General features: G+C 44.2%; 1 protein-coding gene across 1 annotated transcript in view; it reads right to left on the reverse strand.

Annotated features, from left to right (window-relative positions):
• The window catches only part of SLC22A16 (solute carrier family 22 member 16), a 75,885-nt gene extending 70,955 nt beyond the window's left edge, over positions 1–4,930 (reverse strand). Inside the window, exon 1 of the mRNA XM_014605853.3 lies at positions 4,823–4,930. Within this exon, the coding sequence (XP_014461339.1) occupies positions 4,823–4,872 (50 nt within the window). The 5' untranslated portion in view covers positions 4,873–4,930. The remainder of the gene's footprint in view (positions 1–4,822) is intronic.
• Between the last annotated feature and the right edge of the window lie 21,704 nt (positions 4,931–26,634).

The raw sequence follows: 26,634 nt of genomic DNA on the forward strand, positions 1-26,634 counted from the left end.
TAATGTGAAAGTCTGTCTTTTTTTATAGAACTGATGTCCCATCTCACTTGGCAGGACACTGTAATGTTACCACTTCATTCATGTTGTAATACTTCAGAACAACGGTTCTTTGATACATGTGGTGATTGCATCATGCCGAGATAAGCTCCTCCGTGTGCATCTTTATACAACAGTAACCTCAGGAGTTTTGCACATATTTGACAGGCTAGGAAGAAATATTGGCAGCTATTTTACAAATCATAAAAGTCATGAAATTGATTTAATATCTCTAGGTGTAGCTATAAGCTCTAGTGCTTTTACTTTACTTTACTTTTCTTCTTAATGCAATAGCTACTCTGTGAGCTATACTTGTTGAATTGTTTTATCTGTTAAACTTTGCTGCAGGTGTCACAGCATATTGTCTGTTCTTAGTGGGTGCGTATTGTTTGTTCCCAGTGGGTGCGTCTACACAATACGCTTACTGTGTGGTGGTGTAATAACACTGAGCAATAGCGTGCCAGTCAAAAAACATGCTAATAAGCTTCTGCGCAGTGTTATTAGGCTACTTACTACACAGTAACCATCACACAAAAAAAATGTGTCGGCGCTACTGTGCAGTAAACGTAGTAACTGCACATTCAGTTAGTACTTCATTAAGGAAGTACTAAACTAAATGTACAGTAACGATGGTGCATTAATGAACACAGACCCACCCACTATATTTTTTTTATTTTACTTCTGTGTTTATTACATGAATCATATTTTACTTGAAAGCAGCGGCTGCTATGTTGCCTGAAATACCTAAGTTTCAGCCTTTTCCTTGGTATTCTGCTTGTAATTTGCTCTGTCCTAATGATATTATAATCAAGACATTGGCTTTGTCTATATGATCCTGAGGAAGTCTGTGTGACTGCATTAACTGAGGTCCCACTTCGTTGCATTCAGTTTTCTGTGTACTTTGTGGTGCCAATCTGATCTTTACAAGCCACATGCATTTGTTGTTATACACTGGACTAATGTTCTGTAAGTGAGTGTCTCATCATCCACATCACTGCTTACTCCTTCAATATGATGCATTTTTCTTTAATTTTTTTTCTATTCAAGCTTTGACATTATGATTTCTCTTGCCACAATTACAATACAAACCTGTAAGCATGGTATTTCCATTACCACATTTTTCACCAAACCATCTACAGGCTTTCTTTTGTATTTGATCCTCTCCTTTTCTTTGCATTTGCACATTCATTTTTCATGAATTGTTGTGTATTGTTCCCTTTATTTTTAAGCTTTTCCTGTGCAACTACTCTGCTGGTGAAACAGTATTGTTCTCAACCTAAAATGCAGTACCAAACATAATCCACAATGTTAATAAAAGATCTGCCCTATGCTCCTTGTTGCAGTGCAGCTCTTTATGATAGGTAAGTACAGACAGCCAAGGTGGATTATTTCTAATAACTGCTGGAGATAACCAAATATCTGCCAGCTCTGACGGACTTTTGGATTTATTATAAACAACACATATTTAATAAGCTACAAAAAATATTCCACAGCCAAAACATTAGGCAAAGAAAAACAAAAGTTCTTCCAGATTTTCTTGCTTTTGCAGGAGATGACAGCATTTCAGGATTTGCTGAGAGCTGCAAAAAGTTTTATTGGGGAAGCATGGATTGTTTACAATGAGGTCACAGAAAAGCAGGAGCAGATCCAGAGGGGGTGCAGTGCTACTACCAAGCCCCACTTTCTCACGACACTCCAGGAGCAGCAGCCAGGGACTTTTTTAAGTCCTGCAAGCAGGTAAGAATTCTCTTCTCCCTTCCCCTGCATGTCCCCTCCCCTCCCCTTGTTTCTCCCCTCCTCTGACTGCTGCTGCTTCTCTCCCCGCTGACCCTTGTGTGGAGGAGGCTCCAGAGCTCCTCCTACCTACTCCTGCTGGGCTGCGCAAGGGCCCAAAACAACGGTGGCCGCAGACACCCTTGCCTGGTCCCCCTGGGTGTTCACTGCCAGTCTGGTAGGAGGCGAGGGGAGGGGGAAACCCATTGCACCACCATGCTGTCCCAGGCTGAGCCCAGCCCTTGCACAGCTCAGAAACAGTGGTAAAAGCAGATCTGGAGCTTCCCTTGCTCCTGTTCACCACACGTTCGCTCAAACACACTCCAAAAAACACAAGCAGCTTTCCACCAATATAATTTGAAAGGAGAGTGGCAGATTTTATGTTATGAACTTGCCCAAGTATTACTGAGTTTGTGATGTGTTTAATGACTATTAGAATACTGTAGAACAGTTGTAGTCTCTCAAATGCTACAAGTTAGGTCTAGAAGCAGACTATGATCACCTGACTTTCCACCTGATCTCAGACAAAGCAAAACCAATCTCCCTTAAATGTTTCAGTCATATGTATTCCCCCGATGGAAAAATATGAAGTTTGTGGATAAGCTTTCAAAGTAGTTGTGGGATAGGAGAGCTAAAAAAGGTATGCTTTATAAAGTATCCTTCTTTTCTCTTAGCCAAGGAACAGCATTCAAGTACTTTTGAGATGTTTTCGGATTTTGTTACTTGATGCCACTTTTGTGGATCTCAGGGAGTGTTTGAGATTTTATGTACACAACAATTTACTAGGTGAGGTATAACATGACCCCAACAAAAGGGAAGAGGATGCAGGAGTTTTGACAAGTGAAGAGAGACAGACTGGCATAGACCAGAGCTGGTGGACACAGATAGGACCCAAGAAGGAGAAGCTGGCAGAGTCTTCAAATATTGACACTATGCAGAGTATAAAAGCTTAAACAAAACGGTATAGAATAGGGGATCTGAATGTAACAGAATCTCTACCATGTGAAGTGCAATCCACACTCACCAGAAAGTCAATTCTTGACCCTCACCTACATGCAGGATGTGAGGTATCTCATACATTGCTCTCTATATTTACTCTGGGATAAACCATGCCTTCATTCAACACTCCGATGGTCTGTGTACCGCACTTGTTCATTTTTCCAATAATAATCAGACATCTCAGACTTGGAAACAGGCCACAGAGCAAGTTACACAACAACTATGGGCGAGCGTGGTAGAAAGGCAAGGTAGACTGGCACCTTATAATCTAACCGAAGTAGATGTATACACAAGGCAAAATCTCTTGTGAACTGAAGCTCACTTCATCAGGTGCTGTGAAAGGCCGTGTAGCACCCTGTCATATCATACCTGCATTCACAAGATACTTCCAAATCCTCCCGTGACTAATACAAGTCAGAATAGGGAACGGATATTATTTGGACTGCTGTACTTTCCAGAAAGCCCCAATTGAGATCACAGCCCCAGTGTGGTGGACAGTATTCAAACACCCCTGAGGACACAGTCCTTTCCCAGACAACATTTAGCAACAGTCTACATTGCTCTACCTGATGTAAGCGATGAACACAGCACTGCTTTAGCATTAGCACCACATTTCCTTTCAGGCATTTATTTCTGAAGACTTTATCGAAACAGCTGGGAAGTGTTTTTAATGGGGAACTGCCACGTCCAAGAGGGCACTCTGACAGTTGGCACCTGAGCTGGATGTCAAGCCCGGGGATTTCAAGAGCAGCCAAGCCCAAAACAGAGCAGCCACGGCAACAACAAAATTAGCAGATGGCTTCTTAATTTAAGCCAATGGTTCTCAGCCTTTCTAGACTAGAGACACTCCACGTGAGGCTAGAGACACCCCTTGGAAAATGCCAGCTCATATTTTCTTGACCAGGGAAATATAGAGCTGTCCTTGTGAGGCAAAGAGCTCAGCCAGCCCATAGCAGGGCAAAAAGCTTTTAACACAGTGGCTCCTATGGGAAATCTCTAGGTTTCTCTTGTGAAATGCGTTTGCGCACCTGATAGCGCTGACACTGCCCCGTGGACCCCGTGCAAGGATCTCACAACACCCATCTGAGAAGCACCAGTTTCAACATAACAAGAGCAGAAAACATCATTGCTGCCCTGTAACTGATACTGGATGATATAGTCCCTCTCTGCACACACAGACATACCAGTAATGCCCAGTTATCTGCAGCTGTAGCCACACACACACACACACACACACACACACACACACACACGTGCGCGCGCGCTGATGCATGCACTCTCACAGACTGTCACACACAGATGTGCACAGACACATGCACATAAACACACACACACAGATGCACTCTCACACACGCCCACAGGTTCATATGCACGCACTCACACACCTATAGGTGATTGGTAAAGGGGACACGGGGGTGGTGGGGGTACGTGCCCCTCCTGACAGGGCCGTCCCCGCCGCTGGCGGCTTCTGTGGGTGCCTCTCCAGACTCAGGAGCACCGGTCACCCCTGCACACGCCTGCACATGCACGCACTCTCACACACACACACGCTGATGTACGCACTCTCATACAGTCACACACAGACATGTGCAGACACATGCACATAAACTCACACACACACAGATACACTCTCACACACTCACACAGACACCCCCACATGTTCATATGCACGCACTCTCACACGCAGCCACACACACATTGATGCACGCACTCTCACACACTGTCACACACAGAAGCGCACACACAGATGCCCTCTCTCACAAAGGCCCGCACGTTCACATGCACACACACACACTCTCACAGATGCACACGCACACGGATGTGCACACGCATGCCCCCACATGCAGATGCCCGCAGAGGCACATGCAGACACGCGCACACCCTCTCCCGGATGCACACACAGGCACATGCAGACACACGCGTGCACTCCTACACAGCCCCTCTCCCTCCCGCACACGCACCCCCGCGCGGCGCTGCCCGGGCAGGACCCGCGAGCGCCTGGCGCCCCCGCTACCTGCCGAAGTGCCCCAGGGTGTCGAAGAGGCGCTCGGAGCCGGGAGCCATGGCGGCGGGCAGGCGGCAGCGGCACCGGGCAGCGCCGTGTCCCAGCCGGCGCGAAGCTCCCGCCCCTCCCCGCCCCGCCCCGGCCGAGGTGTCAAGCCGCAGCGCTCCCGCCCTGTCTGCGCCGGCCGTCGGGGGCGCCCTGGGGTGGGGCCCGGCCGTGCCCGCGCTGAGGGGCTCCGGCGGCGCTCGCCGGGGAAGCGCAGCGCTGTCCCGCCTGCCGCTGCCCTTCTCAAAACATGAATGAAAACGAAGAGCCGGCAATGCATGCTGCACTGCGGGGCTGGAGTCTAACAAGGGGTGCTGTGAGTCTACTGAGGGGTGCCTCGAGTCTGCTGTGGGGTGCTTCAGTCTAACAAGGGGTGCCTTGAGTCTACTGAGGGTTGCTTTGAGTCTGCTAGGAGGTGCTTGAGTCTAACAAGGGGTGTCTTGAGTCCAGAGGGGTGCCTCAAGTCTGCTATGGGGTGCTTCAGTCTAACAAGGGGTCCCTTGAATCTACTCAGGGGTGCTTGAGTCTAACAAGAGGTGCCTTGACCCTAGAGAGGTGCCCGGAGTATAAAAAGGTTGAGAACTATGATTATATTGGATACAGGGGCAGGGCGCTGCACTTGTTAAAGAAGGCACTGGCTTTATAATGCTCTAATGGGCAAGAGGAAAATAGTGTTGTTGGTGTGTTTTTTTGCCCCTCACAATCACCTTACACCAAAGATTCAAAGTTCAAGGCAAGCCCCACTTCCTGCCCAAAGCTCTTAGTGTCCCTGTAAACAGATAAGACTTTGGTGTTCAAGGTCTGAACTCAAAGGCTTACACAGAAGACAGCTCAAATCCAGAAAAGACAGCTTCAAAAATTAAAAAGTAGCCAACTTTGCCATGATTTGGTTATGATTGACAATTAGGGTTGCTTTACTATCCTGTGATTTATTTACATACTTGAATATATTTTAATCAAGTCTGGTGCACTGTTTCTTTCATTTTCAATGATTAAAAAGACCTATTTTCAAGAATAATTTGTTTACTGAAAACAATAATAGTATAATCATTATAATTTTCCACATTCTGAAAACTAAAAGTTCTTTTTTTTATTTTTCAGTTTTGTTTTGCTCTCTTTCTTTTCTCCCTTTTTCCTTTGGTCACCAGAAGGGGGAAAAGAAAAAGAAATCAAGTTGTTAGTTGGGGAAAAAAATAACATAATATTTTATCTAAAACAAGTTTTAATGCAGTTTATTCAAAGAATGGCTGGGTTGCCAGGAGATAGCATAACGGTAAAAAATTGCTAAAGGGCAAAGAGAAAAGGTATTATCCTATCATGTTCTGTACTAAGTAAAACACAAAACCAGCATTACGTGGAGAGAGCTTTAAAAGACCTTGACAGCTTTTAAGGTAATTAGCAAGTATAAAAAATCCATCTAGCCTTTAGCTCAACAGCCTAGTAGGCTTTAATGCACAAACTTCTCAGTAAAAAGAGACATAAACAGCCTAAATATAGCCAAAATCAAAGGGTGGGGAAATCTCTCTCCTGTCAGTTACACAGCAGAAAACTATTTACATTACTTTAAGAGGGCAGTGATATCTCTTCCTGAACATGAAGAACTTTCCACAAAACAGTCTCTGTCAATTTACCGTACCAGTAATTGAGCTGTCAGGAACTGCATAATGTCACCGTAGTCAAAACAGATAAACCCTTACCATTAAAAAAAAAGTCAGTCTCGAAGAACATAAAGTTGTTGTATCTATGTTACGCTTATAGAATTTTCTTTTAGGAGTGGAGATATTCATCTCTAAACATGATTCCCTTGTGCAATGCATGGGACATAAAGATCTGTTTTCTCTGAAAGAATATTGGCTTCTTTTTTAGCTTGCAAGTATAACGCATTCTTTTCTTAACATCTGAACTAAAGAGAACAATGCAATGCTTAAAAAACCCTTCTGGTATTAATCAATAACTTAAATGTTCTGTCATTAATATATTTAATAAGGATACCAACCAACATGTTCTCATTTAAAGGACAACAATGTATTACCCTGGATATTTTCCATTATTAAAAAGATTATATTTTTAGTAGCTTTCTCACCATCTGCTCTATTGTTTAGTACTCTAAAATTATTACCTCAGTATTGTTTTGTTTTGCAAAGTTTCAACTTTACAGCATGCTAAAGCATTATCTTTAAACTAATAGTTTCCATATATGCACAAGAATTTTTAGGATTTTAATTTATAGTGCTGCTTCAATTGCCTTTGAACCTATGCTCTCCATTTTCAAGCAACTTTGGCCAGAATAGTCTATTTTGAATGCTCTAAAGGTCTGAAGAGCTCCTTTTAGGGAGACTTCTAAAATTAACTTCTCATCCAGGGTTTGCTAATCATATCTGTAGGTTGAGCAGCCTTGTTGATCAAGCATATGTGGGATAAGACAGACACAAAAAGGAATTCTCCTGCCAGACTCAAGCAAACCTTCCAGGTCCAGTGTTTCTCTTCCCTTCATCTGCATTGAATTATACTTGCTTCTGAGCAGTATAGGAACTTTTCCAGCAGACACAATGGCTGCGTCCAGATGAGCGCAGACGTTTGGTTCCTTGGGTACAAGTAGCAGTGCTGCACCTTGTGCTGCAGCTACATGTCCCCAGGGAATGCCCATGCCACGCACTTTGGCGTGCGGCAAGTTACCCCGGGTTGCATAGGGAAGGCTGGGGCCAGCACTGTGCAGCCTTACCTTACCCCAGCAGCCTTACCTGGGGTTCTGGAGGCCTGCTAGGGAGGGCCTGCTGGGCAGAACTTGACCTTACTTTTCAGGGGTCAAAAAAACCCGCAGGTCTCCAGGGGTCAAAAACACCCTGTGGGGAAAAAATTGGAGCAGCACATACATGGGCAGCGCACCCTTGCAACAAGAACACCTGACTCTGCAGTATATGGCGCTGCAGACGTGTTTGTGGGGCCACATACCACACGGCCGCGCTTGTCTGGACACGCCTAATGAGTTTTCATTAATTTACCTTTTGGAAGCCATAAGACACAGAGAGAAAACCTAGTGAAAGGTAACTTCATACTTTCAAAATGTTTCCATTCAACTATTGGCCTCCCAGGCTCCCTCTGCACCCACAAGTAGAAAGTTTGGCTCCCTCCACACCCTCCCCAGGCTGGATCTCACTGCTGTTGGGAGCTCCCAGCTGAGGAAGCATGCCATGGTCTCCCAGGGCTGGGAGCCTGGGTTAGCTGGTCGGGGTTCCCAGCCACAGGAGCACAGGGGAGCTTTTGACTCTGATGCGCTCCCCTGGCTGCCAGGACTCCAGTGTGCTCCAGAGGGTGGGAGACTGAATGTATGGCCAGGTCGCTACTAAACCAGTTAATCACATCTTAAGTGTAATAAGCAGAAAGAACAGAAGTTCACAATAAAGGTTGTCAGAATCTGGAATGGGCTTCCAAGGGCGGTGGTGCTCTCCCCTACCTTGGGGGTCTTCAAGAGGAGACTGGACGAGCATCTAGCTAGGTTTGTCTGACCCCAGCACTCTTTCCTGCCAGGGCAGGGGGTCAGACTCGATGACCTACTGTGATCCTGTCTAACCCTAACATCTATGAATCTTTGAATCTATGAATGCGCGTCAGGGGCCTCAGACATCACTGCTATCACACAGGAGCTTCTTTAAGAAGCTCTGGCCCAGGCCAGTTAGAACCAGTTATGTTGTACAGAGGCTGGTATTACACAGTACGGGTTAGTTAGAATTCAGGTAATGAATGAAGCAAGCAGATGCCTCAGCTCTGAGCAAATTCTTAATAACATAGCCACTAACAAACATGACATTAAACAGCAGGGAGTATAACAACATAAGCTCGCTAGCAGGTTTCATCTCTTGACTACTACAGTAAGCTGCCTCTTGCCCCCACCCCCTTCACCTTTACTGTCATTTCATTCTCAGGTGGCACTTTTGAAGGCAGAGTTAACCTTACCAAACTGCTATCTCCTAAGCATCATTTTGTTAGGTCATTGCGTTACCAGAAGTCTTAGCAGCCAATTTACTCCTTTCCCTGGACTCTAGCTAGGATCTGCAAAGGATCACTTTGGCTTGCTGCTCATCCCTAAATGTAAGCTATTTTGCTAAATTCAGTTGTCTGGGATCAGGCTTACAGGACTCTTGCTGCTAAGGATTGGGCAAGTGTAAGAAATCACATCAACCCCTTTTCCTTAATTTTGTTGTTTCTGAGACATTTCACAGAGATGCAAAGGCAAACAAAGATGTCTGAAACACCTTTCTGCAATGAATTGAAAGGCATGTTACCAAGGCTTCACAGAGAAGATAAAGGGAATGTGAGAAATATGGCTCCGCATCAAAGTGCCTAGTGTTATTTCTCGGATCTACAAGCCTTTAACCTCTCTCTTTGTGAAATCCCTATCAAAATGGAGCTTTAACAGTGAAATGTGAAAGATGGTATGGACTTTTATTGAGAGAGCCAGCCAGAGTCTGATCGTAGTGAAATTAATTGTTCTACAACCTTAAAAGAACTCAGTTATGAACCATTTTTTCTGGCACGTTTTTGATCTGAGGTTCTTAGGCTAGGGACAGGTGTTTTATTTGTCCCTAGACAAGTTGTGTCTGTATTTGTCTTGGAACAGAAATATCCTGGGATTGTGTGTATGCACATTGCCCTTCTAATCAGGATTTAGTGAGTGGCTGAATGCATTGCTACTTTTCCCCCATTGATTCAATGATGCAATCCCATTCAGATGCACTTTTGTGATGTCCAGGGATAAACTGCTAGTACTTCTTATCCAGTGAACTTTTTTAGATTTATCCTAGGACAACAGACATGGATGTCTGAACTATTGTACTTTGTCCTGAGATAAAAGGGTTTGTCCTGGGACAAATACAACATTCGTTTGCAGCCTTAGTTGACAGTTAGACATTGTCAGCTACCAAGAGACTGTATGCAGTGTGCTGCTGACAACTACCATGTTTTTTACAGGGTTCTTCTTTGGCTTCCTGATATCCAGTAAGATCTTTCATATGGGATAGGTGAGTGCACTGGTCCATGGTAGCAAGGACTGAAGAGCAAGAGCAGAGGTTCTCAAAATGTTTTAGTGCCAAGGCAGCCCTCATTAGACTCAAGGCACCCCTGAGAAAATGCCAGCTCTTAGTCTTCATTCATGTTTGGCCTCAAGAAAAATAATAGAGCAATTCTTCTATTGTAAAGAACTCATAAAAACCACAACAGGTTGGAATATTTTGGATACTATAGATTCCTATTTGATACTAGGGCTGTGTGAAGCTTCGGGTGGTGATTTGATTCGGAGGATATTTGGCCCGATTCGGTGGCCAAATCTCCAAATCCAAATCGAATCAGGGGACCAATAAAAGGTCCAAATTGATTCAAAGCTCTCTGAATCTTCAGAAAAGTGGCTGCAGCAGGGAGCTGCAGCCAGACTTGGAGCTGCTAAGTACTAGAGGCAGGGAAGGAGGGGCTGGGGGAGGGCGGAGGGGATAATGGGGGGACCCCTGCCAGCCCCCATCCCCTGCCTGCTTCCTTAGCCCCCCACCGACGCCCACCTATGCCCCCAGCTCCCACATGGCTGCCCCGCCCACCCCAGCTCCCGGCCCTTTAAAAAAAAGCCATGACTCACTAGGTGCTGCCAGGGGGGGGTGATCCCTGCTGCCCCCCACTGCCCCATGCTGCATGGGGGGGCTCTGCTAGGAGCCCCCAACCCCCCCCCTTGCTCCCCCAGCCCCCTCACTGGCAGCTCTAGCCCTTTAAGAAAAAAAAACTGAGAAAATCCTTGGGACTCACCACTCCTGCAGAGCCCCCCATGCAGCATGGGGCAGTTGGAGGCAGTGGGGATGCCCTCCCCCCCCCCCCGGCCCGGCAGCACCCAGTGGGAGGCAGCAGCTGACTGTCCAACTCAGATTCAGCCAAATCGATTCAGGACAGTTATTTGAATAACCGAATCAAATCACTGTCTCCTGAATCGGCCAAATCCAAAGCAAATATTAGCCGCTTCACACAGGCCTACTTGATACCTTGATGATATAGGCACAGCTATGTCTGTGAGTAAAGCCAGAGGCTCCTGGCTCTAGAGTATTGCCCCTTCTCTTATGGTCAGACCGGTCACCATATTTGGGGTCAGGAAAGAATTTTACCCCTGGTCACATTAGTACGGACTATAGGGGTTTTTGCCTTCCTCTGTAGCAAGGGGCATGGCCCTCTACCTGGGATCTCTTCAGCATGTATTGACATCATTTCATAGAAACAGCACATTCACTGCCATGGTTCCCTTGCTTCACCTGCAACAGGTTAAGGTGTTAAGTCTGTTGTGTCAGGGTTGATGGCAGTCTTATGTAGAGTTTAGATTATGCATTGTATAGAATGGTTTGGATAGGGATGATCCTGCCTCAGGCAGGAGGTTGGACTAGATGACCTCTGGACATCCCCTCCAGCCCTACTTTTCTATGATTCTAAAACCTCTGAGTTTATCTTGTGAATCATGTGGAGGTTGGTCCTGGGTATGACCATTAACTGTATCTGACTGGAGGGCCTTGTGGCAACATGGTGGGAGTATTGATGGTGGGACAGCTCCTATAAAATATCACAATGTTGCAACCTCCAGAGTAAGGTGAGTATAAGACACCTCAATACCCTAGCCTCCACAGTCTTGTGGGTACTTCTTAGTTGGAGAAAGGCTAAAGGACATCACCCTAACAGAAACACGCCCTCACTGAGGTGTTAGGCAGTCAGTAGTTCTTATTTGTTGCTCTCTGGCAGAAACTAAAACCATTGAGGCACTGAACATCTGGACTTGGTCTGGCCTTTGGACTCTGCCTCAATGGTCTAAAGAGAAGATGTTATGTCTTTGGCAGCCTCCATACTCATGCCTAGGCATTTGTGTCAAAAGTTTTGGTGTGATGTTGATAGGACTCTGTACCAGTAGATTCGTCATGCACCGGACTGGACCTTTTACGCATACACCATGATACAGAGGATCAATGGTTGCCTACACATGTGCAGGTGTTTGCACAGCAGGTTAAGAATCACTGAGCTAGAGGGTAATGTGGAGGAGAAACGTGAGTAGAAACCATAAAGCATAAAGAATAGGCTTTGCTGTGTAAAAGCATGAATCAATTATTTGCAAATTCTTCATAAGGGAAGAGGAATAGCCAGTAGTCATCATGATAGTTCAAAAAAAAAAAAAAGGTTGAAGGGACCCTTATTTACTGAGGAGGGAGAGAGATGGTTGAACCCCAAATTTTCTTGCAGTATTCAGTTTTGGTTTGAAAAGAAACAGGCTTGCATATCCAAAAATAATTTTGTCTTTTGGCTCTAGGTTGATAGGCCAGTTACAACAATAGTACAGCAGCACTGTGTCAGTTTTCTTTTCTATTGGCAATTTCAGTAAGGGCAGAGCAATAGGCTTGGGGAGAACTGCTGGACGTAGCACTGTAGGGATGAAAGCTTGTGCCTACAAGATCTCTACTTGATTTTGTAGACTCCATAGTGCATCCATCAAGAACATTACAGGAGAGCTTATTCCAAAACACTTCATGCCTAAGCCGTTAAACCAGCCCCCATACCTCCATTCTTTGTTTAGTCTGAGGTTGCTTCAGCTATAATGTGAATGAGACATAGGTGTTTCAGCCCAGTGACAAGGATTGTGGCCGGAACTGTGATTCCAAGACAAGAGCCTGAAGTCTGCAACAAACAAGGGTCTTGAAGCCAGGAATCAGGGGTCAGGAACCAGAGGAACAAGGCAGCAGTTACGCCAAGGCATGTGAGAGGCAGGTAAGTGGTCAGGTCCCCCCGCCGCTGACAGCCACGTCCAACAGCAGACTTCACCTTCAAATTCCCTGGTCCGCCAGGAGCTGCATCAGCCTGATGGCATTGCTTCACAGGCCAGATCCAGACTGCCAGTCATAAGTTTTACACCCCTTATCTAATGTATCCATAATGATATCTTGAACCTCACCTGTTAGAATGAGGAAACTTCTACAAGAATCTCTGCTTCATTTAAACAGACAAGCAAGCTTCTAGCCTTCCTACCTATGGAAAAATGCCTGAAAAGAAGAAGTGCACTCTGAAGGCTGAGAAACCAGAACACAAATACAACACCCATTGGGCATGTCTACACATTGCCCTATGGTGATTTAGCGGTGCACTACATCACAGTGTGCTATGGCAACGTAGCAATCACACAGGTCTACACACGATCATTAGCTATGTTGCCACAGCGGCATACTCCCCACTTATAATGTGCCACTACAGCGACCTAGCGGGGAAATCTAAGTGTGCATCACCCTTAAGGTGCAGTATGGGTGGTTACTGCCATACGGCAATGTGTAGATGCACCCAATATGTATTTCTCTTTTAAACTGCAAAAACATTAAAACAATTGTTTCTTTTTATTTTTTGTGACCAGACTTGTTTTTTAATCCTTGAGGTTGGCAGTACCAAGAGATTCAGAAAACACACGAGAGATTGAGAGCTACAGATGAATAGCAGAAGAGAGAGAAGCAAAATATAATGAGATATTAATAGTGAGATATAGGAAGAGGCAAACTGCAACTTCTTACTCCTTTTAGTTGCTTGTGTTTCTGAACATTTAGGAGTTCACTAAATGAATGGTCTACTCTGAGAAGCTTCAAACATTCCATAAACCATACACAGTTAATTTAGTCTACCAGATGCCCTGGTATTTATGTCGGCATTCAACATGCCTTGCCCGGCTCATATTTCTTTGCAATGCAGTCTTCTAGAGCGTCAGTTCATTAGCAGATCTTATCAGTTTGAGCAGCAGATCCAGCCCCACACCTTACTGCTCATACTCTCTTCCCTGTCAGGGGAGAATGCTGTGTGATTTGCACTGTGCTGGCAGCGCTGACTGACAGCAAATGAGGAGCTGGACCAGGGAGGCAGCATGATCACGGTATCTTTAAAATAAGTCAATAGGAAAATTCTCTTCTAGTATATGGGTTGGCTTGAATTCAGGTATTTGTCTTAGGGCATGCAGTACACTGGTTGTAAAACTATATAAAACATCTCCCCACCCAGCCTACACACAGGAATTACACTACAGCTGAGGGTTCATGAGTGCCATATAGATACAGCTCCACAGGCGTGACAACATGAAGCTAGCCCTTTCCCTAAGGAAGCTGAAAGAAGCACTCTGCTTCAGGCAGTGTAACAGAGCTTCTGCAAATATGGAAAGAAGTCTTCTGATAAATCTTTGTCTGCCCAGCTTTGCCTCATATAGAAACAGCTATGGCCCACCTGCTTCTCACCCTTTTTGGGATGCCTTGTGACTCACAGGAGAGGAGCACAGAGGTATTCACCACTGCAGCACAGGGGAGTACAAAGATTACAGTTGTATCTAGCATGAAACATAGAAGACTGAGGATCTTCATACTGTCCCTACAACTCAGGGTCAAGGGACCAGCTAAGCAAAACCTAATCCACAGTTTTCTAATAATTTGACTTTCAAGTTCACTAATGCAAAATTGGTGAAGTATCAGCCAAGAGGAAATTGGAGCCTAACATTCCTTCCTCCTGATTCAAACTGACCCTATTTTTCTTCACCTTTGGATTCCTATAAGTGAGTAAGTACTTTACAAGATCCTCCCACTTATTAAAATCTTCAAAGAAGTAAAAACCACTGGTTAAGAACAAAATTCTTACACAGGTATAGTTGAATTAGCCTTTAGGACTGGAACATAGCAAATGTAGCACCTATTTATAAAGAGGAAGAAGAGGGACTCCAGAAATTACCTGATTTCAATAGTATGTAACATCCTAAAATCAATATTGAAGGTAAGAATACCCAAAGATATGGAACTGAGCAGAAAATGGGACAAAACACAACACAGGTTCATCTGAGGAAGAGTGTCAGACCAATTTAATATCCTTCTATGACAGGATAACTGACTTCTTGGATAGTGGCAATGCAGTAGACAATCTATATAGATTTAAGCAGATTTTTTAGTACTGTTCCTCATGGCAAATTATTGGCCAAACGAGAGGGTGGGAATCAATACTACATTCATGAGGTGGATAAGGAATTGGCTAAAAGGAATAACATATTGAAAGGTGAAGTTTAACCAAGGCTGCAGCACAAGCTACCTCTTTTGTCTGCTTGAGAGTTATCAGAGAACCCTAAAGAGGCAAGAGTGTATACACATGCTACAGCCCTTCCTTCTGAGTCTGATTGTGAATGAGATACACAGGACACTTTTACCTGTGGGGGCAGGGAGCGGTCCGAGGCTTTCCGGGGCGCGCAGTGGGCTGTGGCCAGCAGCCCTGGCACGTGGGTCGGGGAATTCGGCACGGCGGACTAGAATTAGGCACGGACGCATAGCGGTTGATTAAAGATTATTTTACTTACACCGTAGGTGGTCGCGGTGCAGGCAGGAAAAACTTCGCTTAAGTTGCACTTACAAACTAAAAGAAAACTCGCACAAACAAGACCCGTAGAAAACTCAAGCCTCTTAAACCCGGACAGAGCTCTGGATACACACACACACATGAAGTTTGCTAGGCTCTGTGGACCGAGTGCGCAGGGAAGGGTATGTCGAGGGATCAGGCAGCGATGGGGAGAGGCTAGAGGTTGATCAGGCCGCTGTATCCTCCTCTAAGGCACACGCGAGGTTTGTTAAGCTCCACAGTGCTTAGAGTTCTCCACGAGATGGATGTGGAGTCCTCCTAAATGAGGTCCTCCCCAGAGATCTCCAACTTGGGCGGAAACCGCTCAAGCCTCTTATACGGCTAACAAGCCAATCGCTAGCCGCCACGTGGGAATAATTTAGAAACAGCCAATAGTGGGGAACAAATTTGCATGCGGGTGACGGGAACTCCTTTGCACCGGGGTTTTCTCTATGCAACTCAGAATTGCACCATGCAAAGAAAGCTCCATGTGGCGGGAAATAATTCTGCAGTGCCGAAGCACACAAAATCATACCCTTTGGGTCATGACATTACCCAGAGGCAGCAGCACTCCTTTGAGAAGCACTGAGGTAAATTGAGCACAATTGTGGCTCTTAATCAGGGGTACCACCACATTCAAAAATATTATGGAGGGTGCTTGACTCTGAAAGGGTTAAGAACCACTGTTCTAGGTGGTGCAGGCCATGGACACATGCACAGCTGGTGCTCTCTTATGGAGGATTTATGGACTGTTTTGTTCTGCTTTGATTTCTTGTCCTAAAAGCAAACTCATCCCCATCCCTCAGCTGTAAAATGTGTGGGCACAGGGAAGATTTGTTTTGTACCTGTCTTGACTCTACAGGCTTTGGAGTAAGGGAGACTTTGTAGTCCCATTAACAGAGAATTGTGTGTAATGTAGAGATGCCTAGAAGAATAGTATTGTTTTGGTTTTTGTCTACATAAAGTCTAGAGTCTGCATTCGGGGAAAGTATTATCTGCAGCAAAGAGTGGAAACTTTAATCCCTAATTTAGATGTCTCCAGGACTGCCTTATATTAATAATGAGTTATTTTTGTCCTTCTCAGAAAATTGAAGAGAAATATGACAGACTTCTTAAAAGATCACAGTAAATTGACATTTAATCCCAACAGAAACCACCAGGTGTCCCAAATATTTTTAAAGACACAGAAACAAGCAAACATACTATGGTACATTAAAAAAATAAACTCAGCATTTAATATTCTATTGCTATAACAGCTCTTTTAATATGTTTATTACCTGCCTCTGGCTGTTGTTTTCTGCATGTAATGCTAGCACTCATGTATCACCCAGTACCCTCTGGAGACAGAGCATCATAAACCTTTTCAGGGGATGTTGTAATATGTGGAAGTATTTATATTCTTCTTGGTCTTCTGGCTGAGATCAAGGGTAGTCTTGTACACTTTCTACCCAGGGAGTTTTAACATAAATTTCTTCTCACTATTATACTTAGCCTGGTGAGAAGGCTAGTGTAGAACATTTATATAAAACAGGAGTGCCCCATGTCAATACATATTTAAACTGTTTGTAGTTCAGGTGGTGCTGAAAAATATACAACATATTCCCTGAGTCTTGTTGGACTGACAAATCTTTTTGTACGCTCTGGATGTGTCTACATGAGATGCCTTAATGCGCAGTGAACTGTTCTACCATGCATTAGCACATCATGGCAAAAACCATGCAAATGCGCAGTAGAATTAGTCTACTGCACATTAAGCATCACAAAAAAAGTTTGTCTTTGCTACTGTGCATTAGTGCAGGTACTGTGCCTTAGTGCAGCTACTGTGCCTTTATCTAGTACCTATACTAGAGGTACTAAACTTAATGTAGAGTAGCAAAGGTGTATTAATGAACATGTAGACATGCCACCATCTGTGCAGCTCTTATATCCACTCTTAATATGGTGCCAAAAGTAAAAATGATTTGGGAAAAATGCTTTAGAGTGAGAGACTTTAAAAGACCAATCCAATAAACTTATCTAAAAGAAAATGAGGTGGAAAGATAAAGCACAGAAGTTAACAGTAAGTGTGATTAACCATTAAAATAAGCTACTAAGGGAAATTTTCTAATGTAGACTGTGTTTTTATAGAAGCTTTGCAATAGTCAAAATTAAGTTATTAGACTTAGTATTAGAGTAAGCAGTTGGAATTTTATGGCCTGTTTTATACCTCAGTCAAAACATCTAATGGTGCCTTCCAGACTTAAAGTCCATTAATCTATTATAGTCATTTTTCTCTTTTAGCTCTTTGCAGTAGCTGATCAGAGACCACAAGTCACTTTGTCAATGATTGTGTCCAAGAAGTCACTCCCTGTTATGATACAAATGCATGCAGAGGTTTCTTAAAACCAGAGATTCTTCAGGGCATCATGGGCCAACTTCGAGTGTGTTTATAATGCAAAATGAGGATGCAAATTCTTGTTCATCCAAACCAGCATGGGCACAGGCTATACCTTATGCTAGTAGCAACCACTTTAGAAGCCCTCCAGGAATCTGAGTACACACTCTGGCTGCTAGCTAGCATGTGCCAACAAACATGAAGTGGCATGAAATAACTGACAGAGTGTAAGCAAAGAAAGGGGTTGAAGTGCTTCAAAGAAAGTATTGGAGTGAAACCCCTGAATTCAGCAACAGGAGAGGAATGTTTCCTTATTTAGCAATATGTATGCACAGGAGAAGAAGAAATGCAAAATATAAATAGTCTGAGTGTAGAAAAATACCTTGTGCCCACAAGAAAAGTCAAACATGAGAGGTATGTCTTCATTATATGTGACTGAAATAAAATAGAAGCTGCAGGCTAATATGCAGTCAGGGCATGCCAGACACCTTTGTCGGATGGGTGCAGCACACTTTTGGGCAAATTTACTAAATTACAAATTTCCTGCTTAAGGCATCAAAATTGAAGCCAGAGTGTGCATGTTTCACCAGAACTGGAATGTAATTGTGATGCCCATATCTGTCACAGCAGCAAATTAGTGAAGAATAGTTACAGAAATTGAAAGCATTAGAAGGAATAGAACATAAAGGGAAACACATAAGAAAACAGAAGGGGATGAAAAATTACACCTCCTGAGAATAGCTTGCCTTCATCTTCACTCGCTGCATTTGGGCTGTAAAGAAAAAAAAAGAAGGGACTGTTTTACATAACTAAAGATTCAAACACTACAAAGACACCGAAGTGTCAACAGCATGGACTTTCAAATGACAGTAGATCTACCCAGAATATCTGGAGCTTTAAGAAATACTGTAAACTGTATTGCTGGAAAGAAAATCCAGGTTGAAATTCTACAATGGCACATGTATGAGCCCCATCAACATTGCCTCTTGACAAACCCATAAAAGAACAATTCTGTTGCATCCATCCTTTCCTAAGAGCAATCAAGAAACAGCTCTCCTCAGAGAATGACTCAGGCAAGCTCTTTCCACATGGATGCAGTGGGCAGGGCAAAGTGGAACCGACTGTGAAAGGAGATCATCCATTGAAGACCCTTAAGAGTTGGCAGAGGTGATACCAGAAAGCCCAGCAACACAAAAATATCGTGAGTGCAAAAAGCAAGGTAAGGATACAATTCAGAATAAAATCAATACAGTTTTTTTAGTCATATCAATGACTGTTCAGTTTCCTTTATAGTTAAAGGGATTAATCTAGCTGCATATATGAATAGATGACTATTGAAAAGTAAAAGAAGCTCAAAAATATATAAAACAGTCCTGAAAAAATCACTGTCCATGGCCTATTTTTTCTTAGGTCTTTGCATCATCTTATAACACCTGCCAGCAATGTTTTAACACAAGGTCATGAATTGCATCCTCACAGTGCTTTCGCCACCTTCGTGACAGTACTGGTTTACTTTGCAGTCCACCTCACACACTTGGTTCTGTGCTCCTGTAATGAAAATGACTTTGCTTACACAGGTATTTTGCTGTTTTGGGTTTCACTTGACCTAGTTTATCTGTTACTGGATGTGCTAATGCCTGCTTGTGCTTAAAGACCGCAGTAAATTAGGTATGCTCAGGATGTTCTTGCCAAGTTTTTAGGATTAACAGATTATTAAATGTTCCTTCTATGCTCTGTTACACTTCTACCTGAGTGGAAATTGGTAATGAGCTGGGCTGCTGTACTCCTGATTTTGAATTTGTGTGGCTGATTTTGCAGAGACCGAACATAAATGTGGTCACGCTCACACATTTCCAGCCATCTCAAAATGAGTTTGAGCAATAAACATTGTTCCAATTTGTAACATCATGAAGGATACTGATCAGAAGGCTAAATTCTAAGGACACCTTTAAAAACTCAGAAATAAAGGAAAATTAAGCAAAAAAAATAACACTGGGGGGAAGGTAATATTAGCACAAACTACAAGTGGAAGAAGTGATTCTGCATGCTCACCACTGAGATTTCCCAACTTAACTGCACTTCAGTGGCATTGCTGCTGCTTCTGAAATAATGCCTGCGAGAGAAATGAGGTCTAAAGTAACCAAGCAACTAAAGTATATAATAGCAAGTGCAGGGTAAGGGGAGAATTGTATAATGGAGGTGGCAAAACTATTGGGTAGTTATGGACTTTCTTCCATCTCTTTGATAAATATCAGAGTATGTTATAGTTGATTGGTTCTGAAATGCAGCATGAGGGAGGAGAGAGAACATGTCTTTGGACACCTATTCAAAATGATTATTCTGGTTAGTGCAGTCAGCTATGCCCTCTTCCCAGGTTAACTGCCCACTTTTTTTGTAAGATAATAACCACTTCCCTCTTGTATGTTCAAATATGTTACTTATTGTTCAAATACACAGGGAAAGGAATCAACATGAAATTCAAAGCTGTGATAGAACATATTGCACTAATAGTAAATGGATAAAAGGGATTGTTTCCTCATCCAGGTTAAATTCCAAGAGTGAGAAAAGTCCAAGATCTGCCAGCCAAAAAGTCCTGAGGATGATAAACAAGTTAACTGTGTGATAATGAGTCTGACTTGACCCAAACTTCCAGCCCACTGCAGAATGTTATACAAGATATTTAACACAGTCAGTTATAGAGTAGGTCTGAAGTAAGTCTCTAGAGGTCTGCCACAGGTAAAGCAGGGGAACCACTACAGCCAATGTCCTGCTTCTAAAAAATGTTTTCAGCATATGCTCAAGAGGTCCCAGGTAGAGCACCACACACCCCACTACAGAGGAAAGTAGAAATCCTCACAGTCCTTACCAATCTGACCAGCAGGTAAAATTCCTTCCTGACTCCAAATATGATCTAGGCATAGCTATGCCAATTCTCTACAGTGGGCAGGTGCAGCTGGTGAACCCCCCACGCTGCCCCTGCTCCCATGGGACACTCCACCTGCCCCACCAGTCTGAGTTCACCAGCCGTGCCTGCCCATGGTAGAGAATTGGCATAGCTATGCCTAGATCAGTGTTTCTTAGCCCATTGGCTGCAGCCCAAAAGTGGATTGCAAGAATATATGAAAGGGTAGCAAACAAACTTTCAAAAATGGATTCTCTTATAAAGGAGAAAAACACAGAAAATGGTGGCTTTTCCTTTCAGGCTGTCAGAGTTCTAGCCTGCAAGGGGCTGCTGGTTAAGAAGTTTTTCCAGACATCAAATATAAACTAACTTGGCTGCAGCTTCAAGCTATTGGTCTGGGTCCTCATCTTTGCAGCAAGAGAGAAAAGGTGTTCCCTCGTCTTTATGGCAGCCCTTCAAGTATCTGAAGACTGCTATCGTGTCCCCTCTTAAGTGCCTTTTCTGCAAGCTGAACATGCCTAGCTCCTTCTGTCTCTTCTCATATGATTTGCTTTCCAAACCGTTGATCGTCTTTGTTGCCTGCTTCTGGACCTTCTCTAATCCATGTCCTTTTTAAAATGTGACGCCCAGAACCGCACACAGATGAGGCCTAACCAGTGCCAAGCAGAGAGGCATTAGCACCTCCTGTGTCTGGTACCTAATGCTGATACTGATGCAACCCAAGAAACCACATGGCCTTTGCACGGCTGCTTCACACTGCAGACTCATACTGAGTCTATGATCTACTAAGACTCCCAAGTCCTTTTCCATAGAGCTGCCATCCACCCAGGTATTCCCCATTTTGTATTTGTGTTTTTGATTATTCCTTCTGAGGTGTAGCACCTTTCATTTGTCTGCATTGAATTTCATCCTGTTAGCTCTAGTCCAACTTTATAATTGTCAAGATCCTACTGGATTGTGCTTGCATCCTCCAATGTGTTTACAACCTTCCTAGTTTTGCTTCATCTGCAAACTTACTCAAGAAGCTTTCTATGCCACCATCTAAATCATTAGTAAACATGTTGAACAGCTTCAGGCCAAGGACAGAGACCCTGTGGGACTCCACTCAAAACCTGCTGCCATTCTGACATGGACCCATTAATAATTACCCTTTGCTTGCAGCTATTGATCCACTTATCTATCCAATTTGTAGTAGTTTTATCCAGCTCACATTTCTCCAATTTGTTTACAAGAAGGTCATGTGGGACCTCATCAGAACCCTTGCTGAAGTCCAGATATGCTATATTCACAGCAGTCCCATCATCCACTCAAGTAGTTACTTTGTCAAAGAGAGAGATCAGATTTGTTTGACAATTTATTTTTCATAAGTCCATGCTAGCTGCTTGCAAACAGCCTTTCCTCCTCCAGATGCTGGCAAATGGCCTTCCTTAGGATATGCTCCAGTAACTTCCCAAGTATTGAGGTGAGGCTAACTGATCTGTAGTGTCCCAGGTCCTCCTTCTTGCCTTTAACAATGAGGGCACTATATTGGCCCTTTTCCAGTCCTCTGGTACCTGGCCCATCTCCCGCAATTTCATGAAGATCATTGCCAAGGGCTCTGAGATCTCCTCTGTCAGTTCCTTCAGGATCCTGGGATGAAGCTCACCCAGCACTGCTGACTTGGATTCATTCAGACCCAACAAAACCTCTCTGATCATCTCATTTATTATCTTTTCCCTCAACTTGCCCTTTTCCTTACCCAGATAATCCTTATGAGGTGCTTGGCTGCAGCTTAATTTTTTTTGTGAAAACTGAGGCAAAGGAACTCTGCCTTCTTTCTGTCTTTGGTTAGGAGTTCCCTCTGGCTTGTTAACAGCTTCCTTGGTCCTTCTTTTCTGGCCAACATACTTATAGAACCTCTTCTTGTTGTCCTTAACCCCCTTTGCTCATTCTTTGCCTTCCTGATTTTGTCCCTGCAAGTCCTTCCTATTTCCTAGTACACTTTCTTAGTGACCTGCCCATTCTTCCATTGCCTAGATGCTTTCCTTTTGTATTTGAAGCATTTTAGAAGTTCCTTGTGCAGCCACATTGGCCTCTTGACATTCTCCTTGTTCTTCCATTGTGTTGGGACAATTTCTTCTTGGGTTTCCAATACTGTGCCTCTTAGATGCTCCCAGCCCTCCTGGGTGCCTTCATCTTCAATCTATCCTCTCATGACAGCATGTCTGTTAGCTCCTCGAGTCAGATGAAATCCACCTTCATGAAATCTAGCATCTTAATTTTGATGACCTCATTCTTTCCCCCTCTCAGAATCTGGAATTCTATCATATTGCGATCACTTCCTCCCATGTCCATGTTACCCATCACCTTCACATCCTCCACCAGTTTTTTTCCTGAACAACATGGAAGGATCCAAGAAAAATTATCCTCTAGTTGTAGTCTAGTTCTTTCATGGAGCTCCAGATCCTCTCAAATTGATTAGAAAAGAGTAGGTTTCTGGTAAGTATTGGATAAGGTTGAGTTTAATAGGTTAATGCAAAGTTGTCATTCCTACGCTGCACTACCACCTTCACAGTTACCCTTCCTATGCTACTAGGTGGTGTTGAACAATTTCCCCTCTGTTCCTTCCAAACACATTTACACTGAACCAGCTTGATCAATCAATCTCCACAAAGTTCAGCACCCAGCTCTAAAAGAAGGGGAAACATGTTGAAGTGTAACTCTGGCTCCTCTGTCAGAAGAGGCATCTGTGGCAGTTGTGCCAAAAGGGGTGTCTGTGATGCCTCTGGTGTCTCTGTGAACATGCCTGCTGTGCCCCTAGGGTGCCTCCCTGTCTCGCTTGCCATGCCCTGATGGCATTGGCATCAGTGGTGGGGATGGAGCTGGTGAGCACCCACAGATGCTGCCAGTGGTGTTGGCAGCAGGGATGGAGCTGGTGAGCACCTGCAGATGACACTGGCAGCATCGACGGTGGGGTGGCTCTGTCAGAAGGGGGCACATGCCCCTCCCCCATGCCTCCTCTATCAGTCGCCTATGGTCTGCCCCTTTAATCTCACTAGGCCTTCTAGCCTAAGCTCACCGTGTTGGACCTGGCTTTGAGGCACTAGTTTTGATCTATCAACTTCAGCCACCAGGCCCCCGGCCCTTGTCTGCTGGGCCCCTTGGCCTCCATGAGGCTGCACCCTCTGGCACCAGGTCCCTTGGCCCCGTCTTCTTGTGCTCCTGCACTCCACCTCTGTCTGGGCCCAATAACAACTCAGGCCCTGAGCCTGCCCCTGGGATGGCTCAAGGCAGTCATGTGCCTCCCAGGCACTAATGGGACCTCTGTAACCGCCCCTTATAGTCCCAACCCAAACCACCAGTTTAAATAGTAACATAAGCCTTAAGCCCCTGGGCTATAACACATACAGCAGATGCAGACTTCTGTCCCTTCAAGAAACTAAACTTTACCTATCTCCCAGTGGGTATATCTTCCAGCCCAGGGCTATACCCTAGCCCAGTGGGTCCCAAACTCTGACAGATTGTGCACCACCAATTTAAAATTATATAACCTTAAGTACCACCAGCAAATTTTTGTCATATAAAGTAATTATGATAAATCTGTTAATGCATACCACTGACAGGTTGTCTGCATACCACTGGTGGTACACATACCACAGATTGGGAACCGCTGCTCTAGCTCATACACTCAGTCCCCTTGGGCTCTCAGCCCTGCTGGTCATGCACACAGCCCCTCCTCTGGGCTCTCAGCCCCTCTGGTCCCAGCTCAGACCTTCCCTGGGCACATGGACCTACTGGAGGGCACTTCAAACCCCCTGGGAGCTAACATAAAACAAAGGCAACTAGCCTGAAAACCAGTCTTTCTCTGCCCAGGGAACTTGGCTCTGTTCCCAGGCCTGCAGAGTTGTTTTGCTCAATTCAGATTCCTTCAGGAGCTCTGCAGCCAGGAGCTCTTCACTTGTAGTTACCTGACCAGTGCAGGCTCTGGGCTTATAAAGCTCAAGCCTGAGCCCTCTTCCAGTCAGGTGAGTCCCTCATTAGCTCCTCCCGACACCTGAAAGTCTGCTTGCTCTCTTATAGGAGCAGGCACTTCCCAGTGCCCTGCAACAGCATCCCTTGCAGCAACTTCTCTTCATCTGGTATAGTGAAAACTCCCCTCAAATTTTTTTTTCAACTTTTCCATTTGAATAAAAAATTGGGAGACAAAAAAATAATTTTGTTTTGACCTACAATGAAAATGAAATGAAAAACAAAGGGAATGAAAAAAATATTCTTTTTCAGTTTTTGTACTTCAAACAAACTAACAAAATATTTATTTATTTATTTACTTATGTATTGCACACTTCTGCTCCTAGGCATCTTGCCTTACTCCTCAGCTGTGAGTTAGGCACCCAGGTTCCTCTTATGCAAGGAGATTTAAGCACCTAAAGAAAGGCTCCACAGAAAACAGCTTAGTGGGGAGCTGTCTAGAGCAGTGGTTATCCACCTTTTTTAGACTCAAGGCACCTCTTAATACTTCTGTTGCAGAGAACTCAGAAAGACCACCCTCAGGTGCCTTGAGATCCTTTCATGGGTGCCATGCAGGTAGTGCTGCTAGGTGTGCAATCATGATTCACAAGATAAAGCCAGAAATTTCAAACATGATTCAACAGTGTTAAAAATCTTATAACCTTCTGTTGTCTTTTTGAGTTCTTTGCAACAGAGAAACTGCTCTATTATTTTTCTGTAATGAAAAATATGTAAATTAACAGATGTGATTTTCTGAGGTGTGCCTTGAGTTCAATGAGGGGTACTGTGAGTCTAATAAGGAGTAACCTGTGCTCCCACATGCATGTGGAAGTGTGCATGTCCGAAGCAAATTTGCTCCTTATGGGTACAGCAGCCAGGCTGCCCCAGGTGCCAGCCCAGCCTAGGACTGGCAAGGGCTAAAGGAGCTGGTCCTGATCTCCACAGGGCGGTGGGAAATTGTTTTGGCAGCCAGAACTGCTGCGTTCCAGCCATGTAGAGACTGGGTTAGGACCTGATCTCCATGTGGCTGGGATGCAGCAATTCTGGCTACCAGGACAACTCTTCTGGCCACATGGGGATTGGGATGGGTCCCAATCCCCACGTGGTGGGGAGACAGCTGCCTCTGTAGCCAACACAACTCCCCCTTACACTGGGGCTTAGCCAGGCTGACAAATTGCTCCTGGTCACTGTCTACATGCGCACTACTGCACAGCAGCTACTGTGTCATTAATCTAGTAACTGGTACTAGCAAATGCCACATTAGCTTAATTTACTGCATAGTAAGGCCTGTAGATATGTAGCCAGTGATGCTTTACTGCACATTAGACTAGTCTAATGCACAGTAAAGCATGTCATGTAGACAGACCCAGAGTCACTTAAGTGCCTATCTGCCTCTCCCTAGGTACCTAACTACCTTTGAGGACCTGGGCCTCTGTGCTCAGGTAACTGTCTTCCTGCTTGTGTAAGAAATACTTAGCCTCTTATGCATAGATTAGAAAGGATATCATGCTATTTCTGTTTTCATCCTTTATAAGGACTCCATTTTTTTACATACAAGAATATAAGTGAATGATGTAATTTAACTGGCACATTGACTGAAGCTGTCTCCAGACTTAAAATAGGTTGAGAGAATCCAGGGCATATGCTTTACTCCCAATGGAAGAGTCTCGTCAGTGAAACTACTTAGAAGTGCCCTTTCAGTGTTGAAGGAAGTCATCTAAGCAATGTGTTAACTGGCCTTGCTACAAACTAGCCAGGAGCGCTTCTGAGTCTCACTTTCTCTTATCAGGTCAAGGGAAATGATTATAGTAGAAGACCAACTTCTCTCATTCTTTTCTCTTTATATAATGCAAGACAGAGGATTTATTTTGTAGCAGGGCTGAAAGAGAAAATGAAAGAAATTGAGCTCACAAGGAGAAATATTTGAATCAATGGTAAGGAAGTATAACAAGCTGCCATCAACATTATTGTTGCTATGCATTATTTATGTGGTGCCATAAATGAGCACAGTGATATTTAGTCAAATAAGAGACAACAATCCTGAAAATTATTTGAATGAAAAATGTTGTTCCACATTTGAAGACCCCATGTAAAAAGACCAGAGGCTAT

Source organism: Alligator mississippiensis, chromosome 1 (genome assembly GCF_030867095.1).
Source record: "Alligator mississippiensis isolate rAllMis1 chromosome 1, rAllMis1, whole genome shotgun sequence".
In the NCBI taxonomy this organism is placed as follows: Eukaryota; Metazoa; Chordata; order Crocodylia; family Alligatoridae; genus Alligator; species Alligator mississippiensis.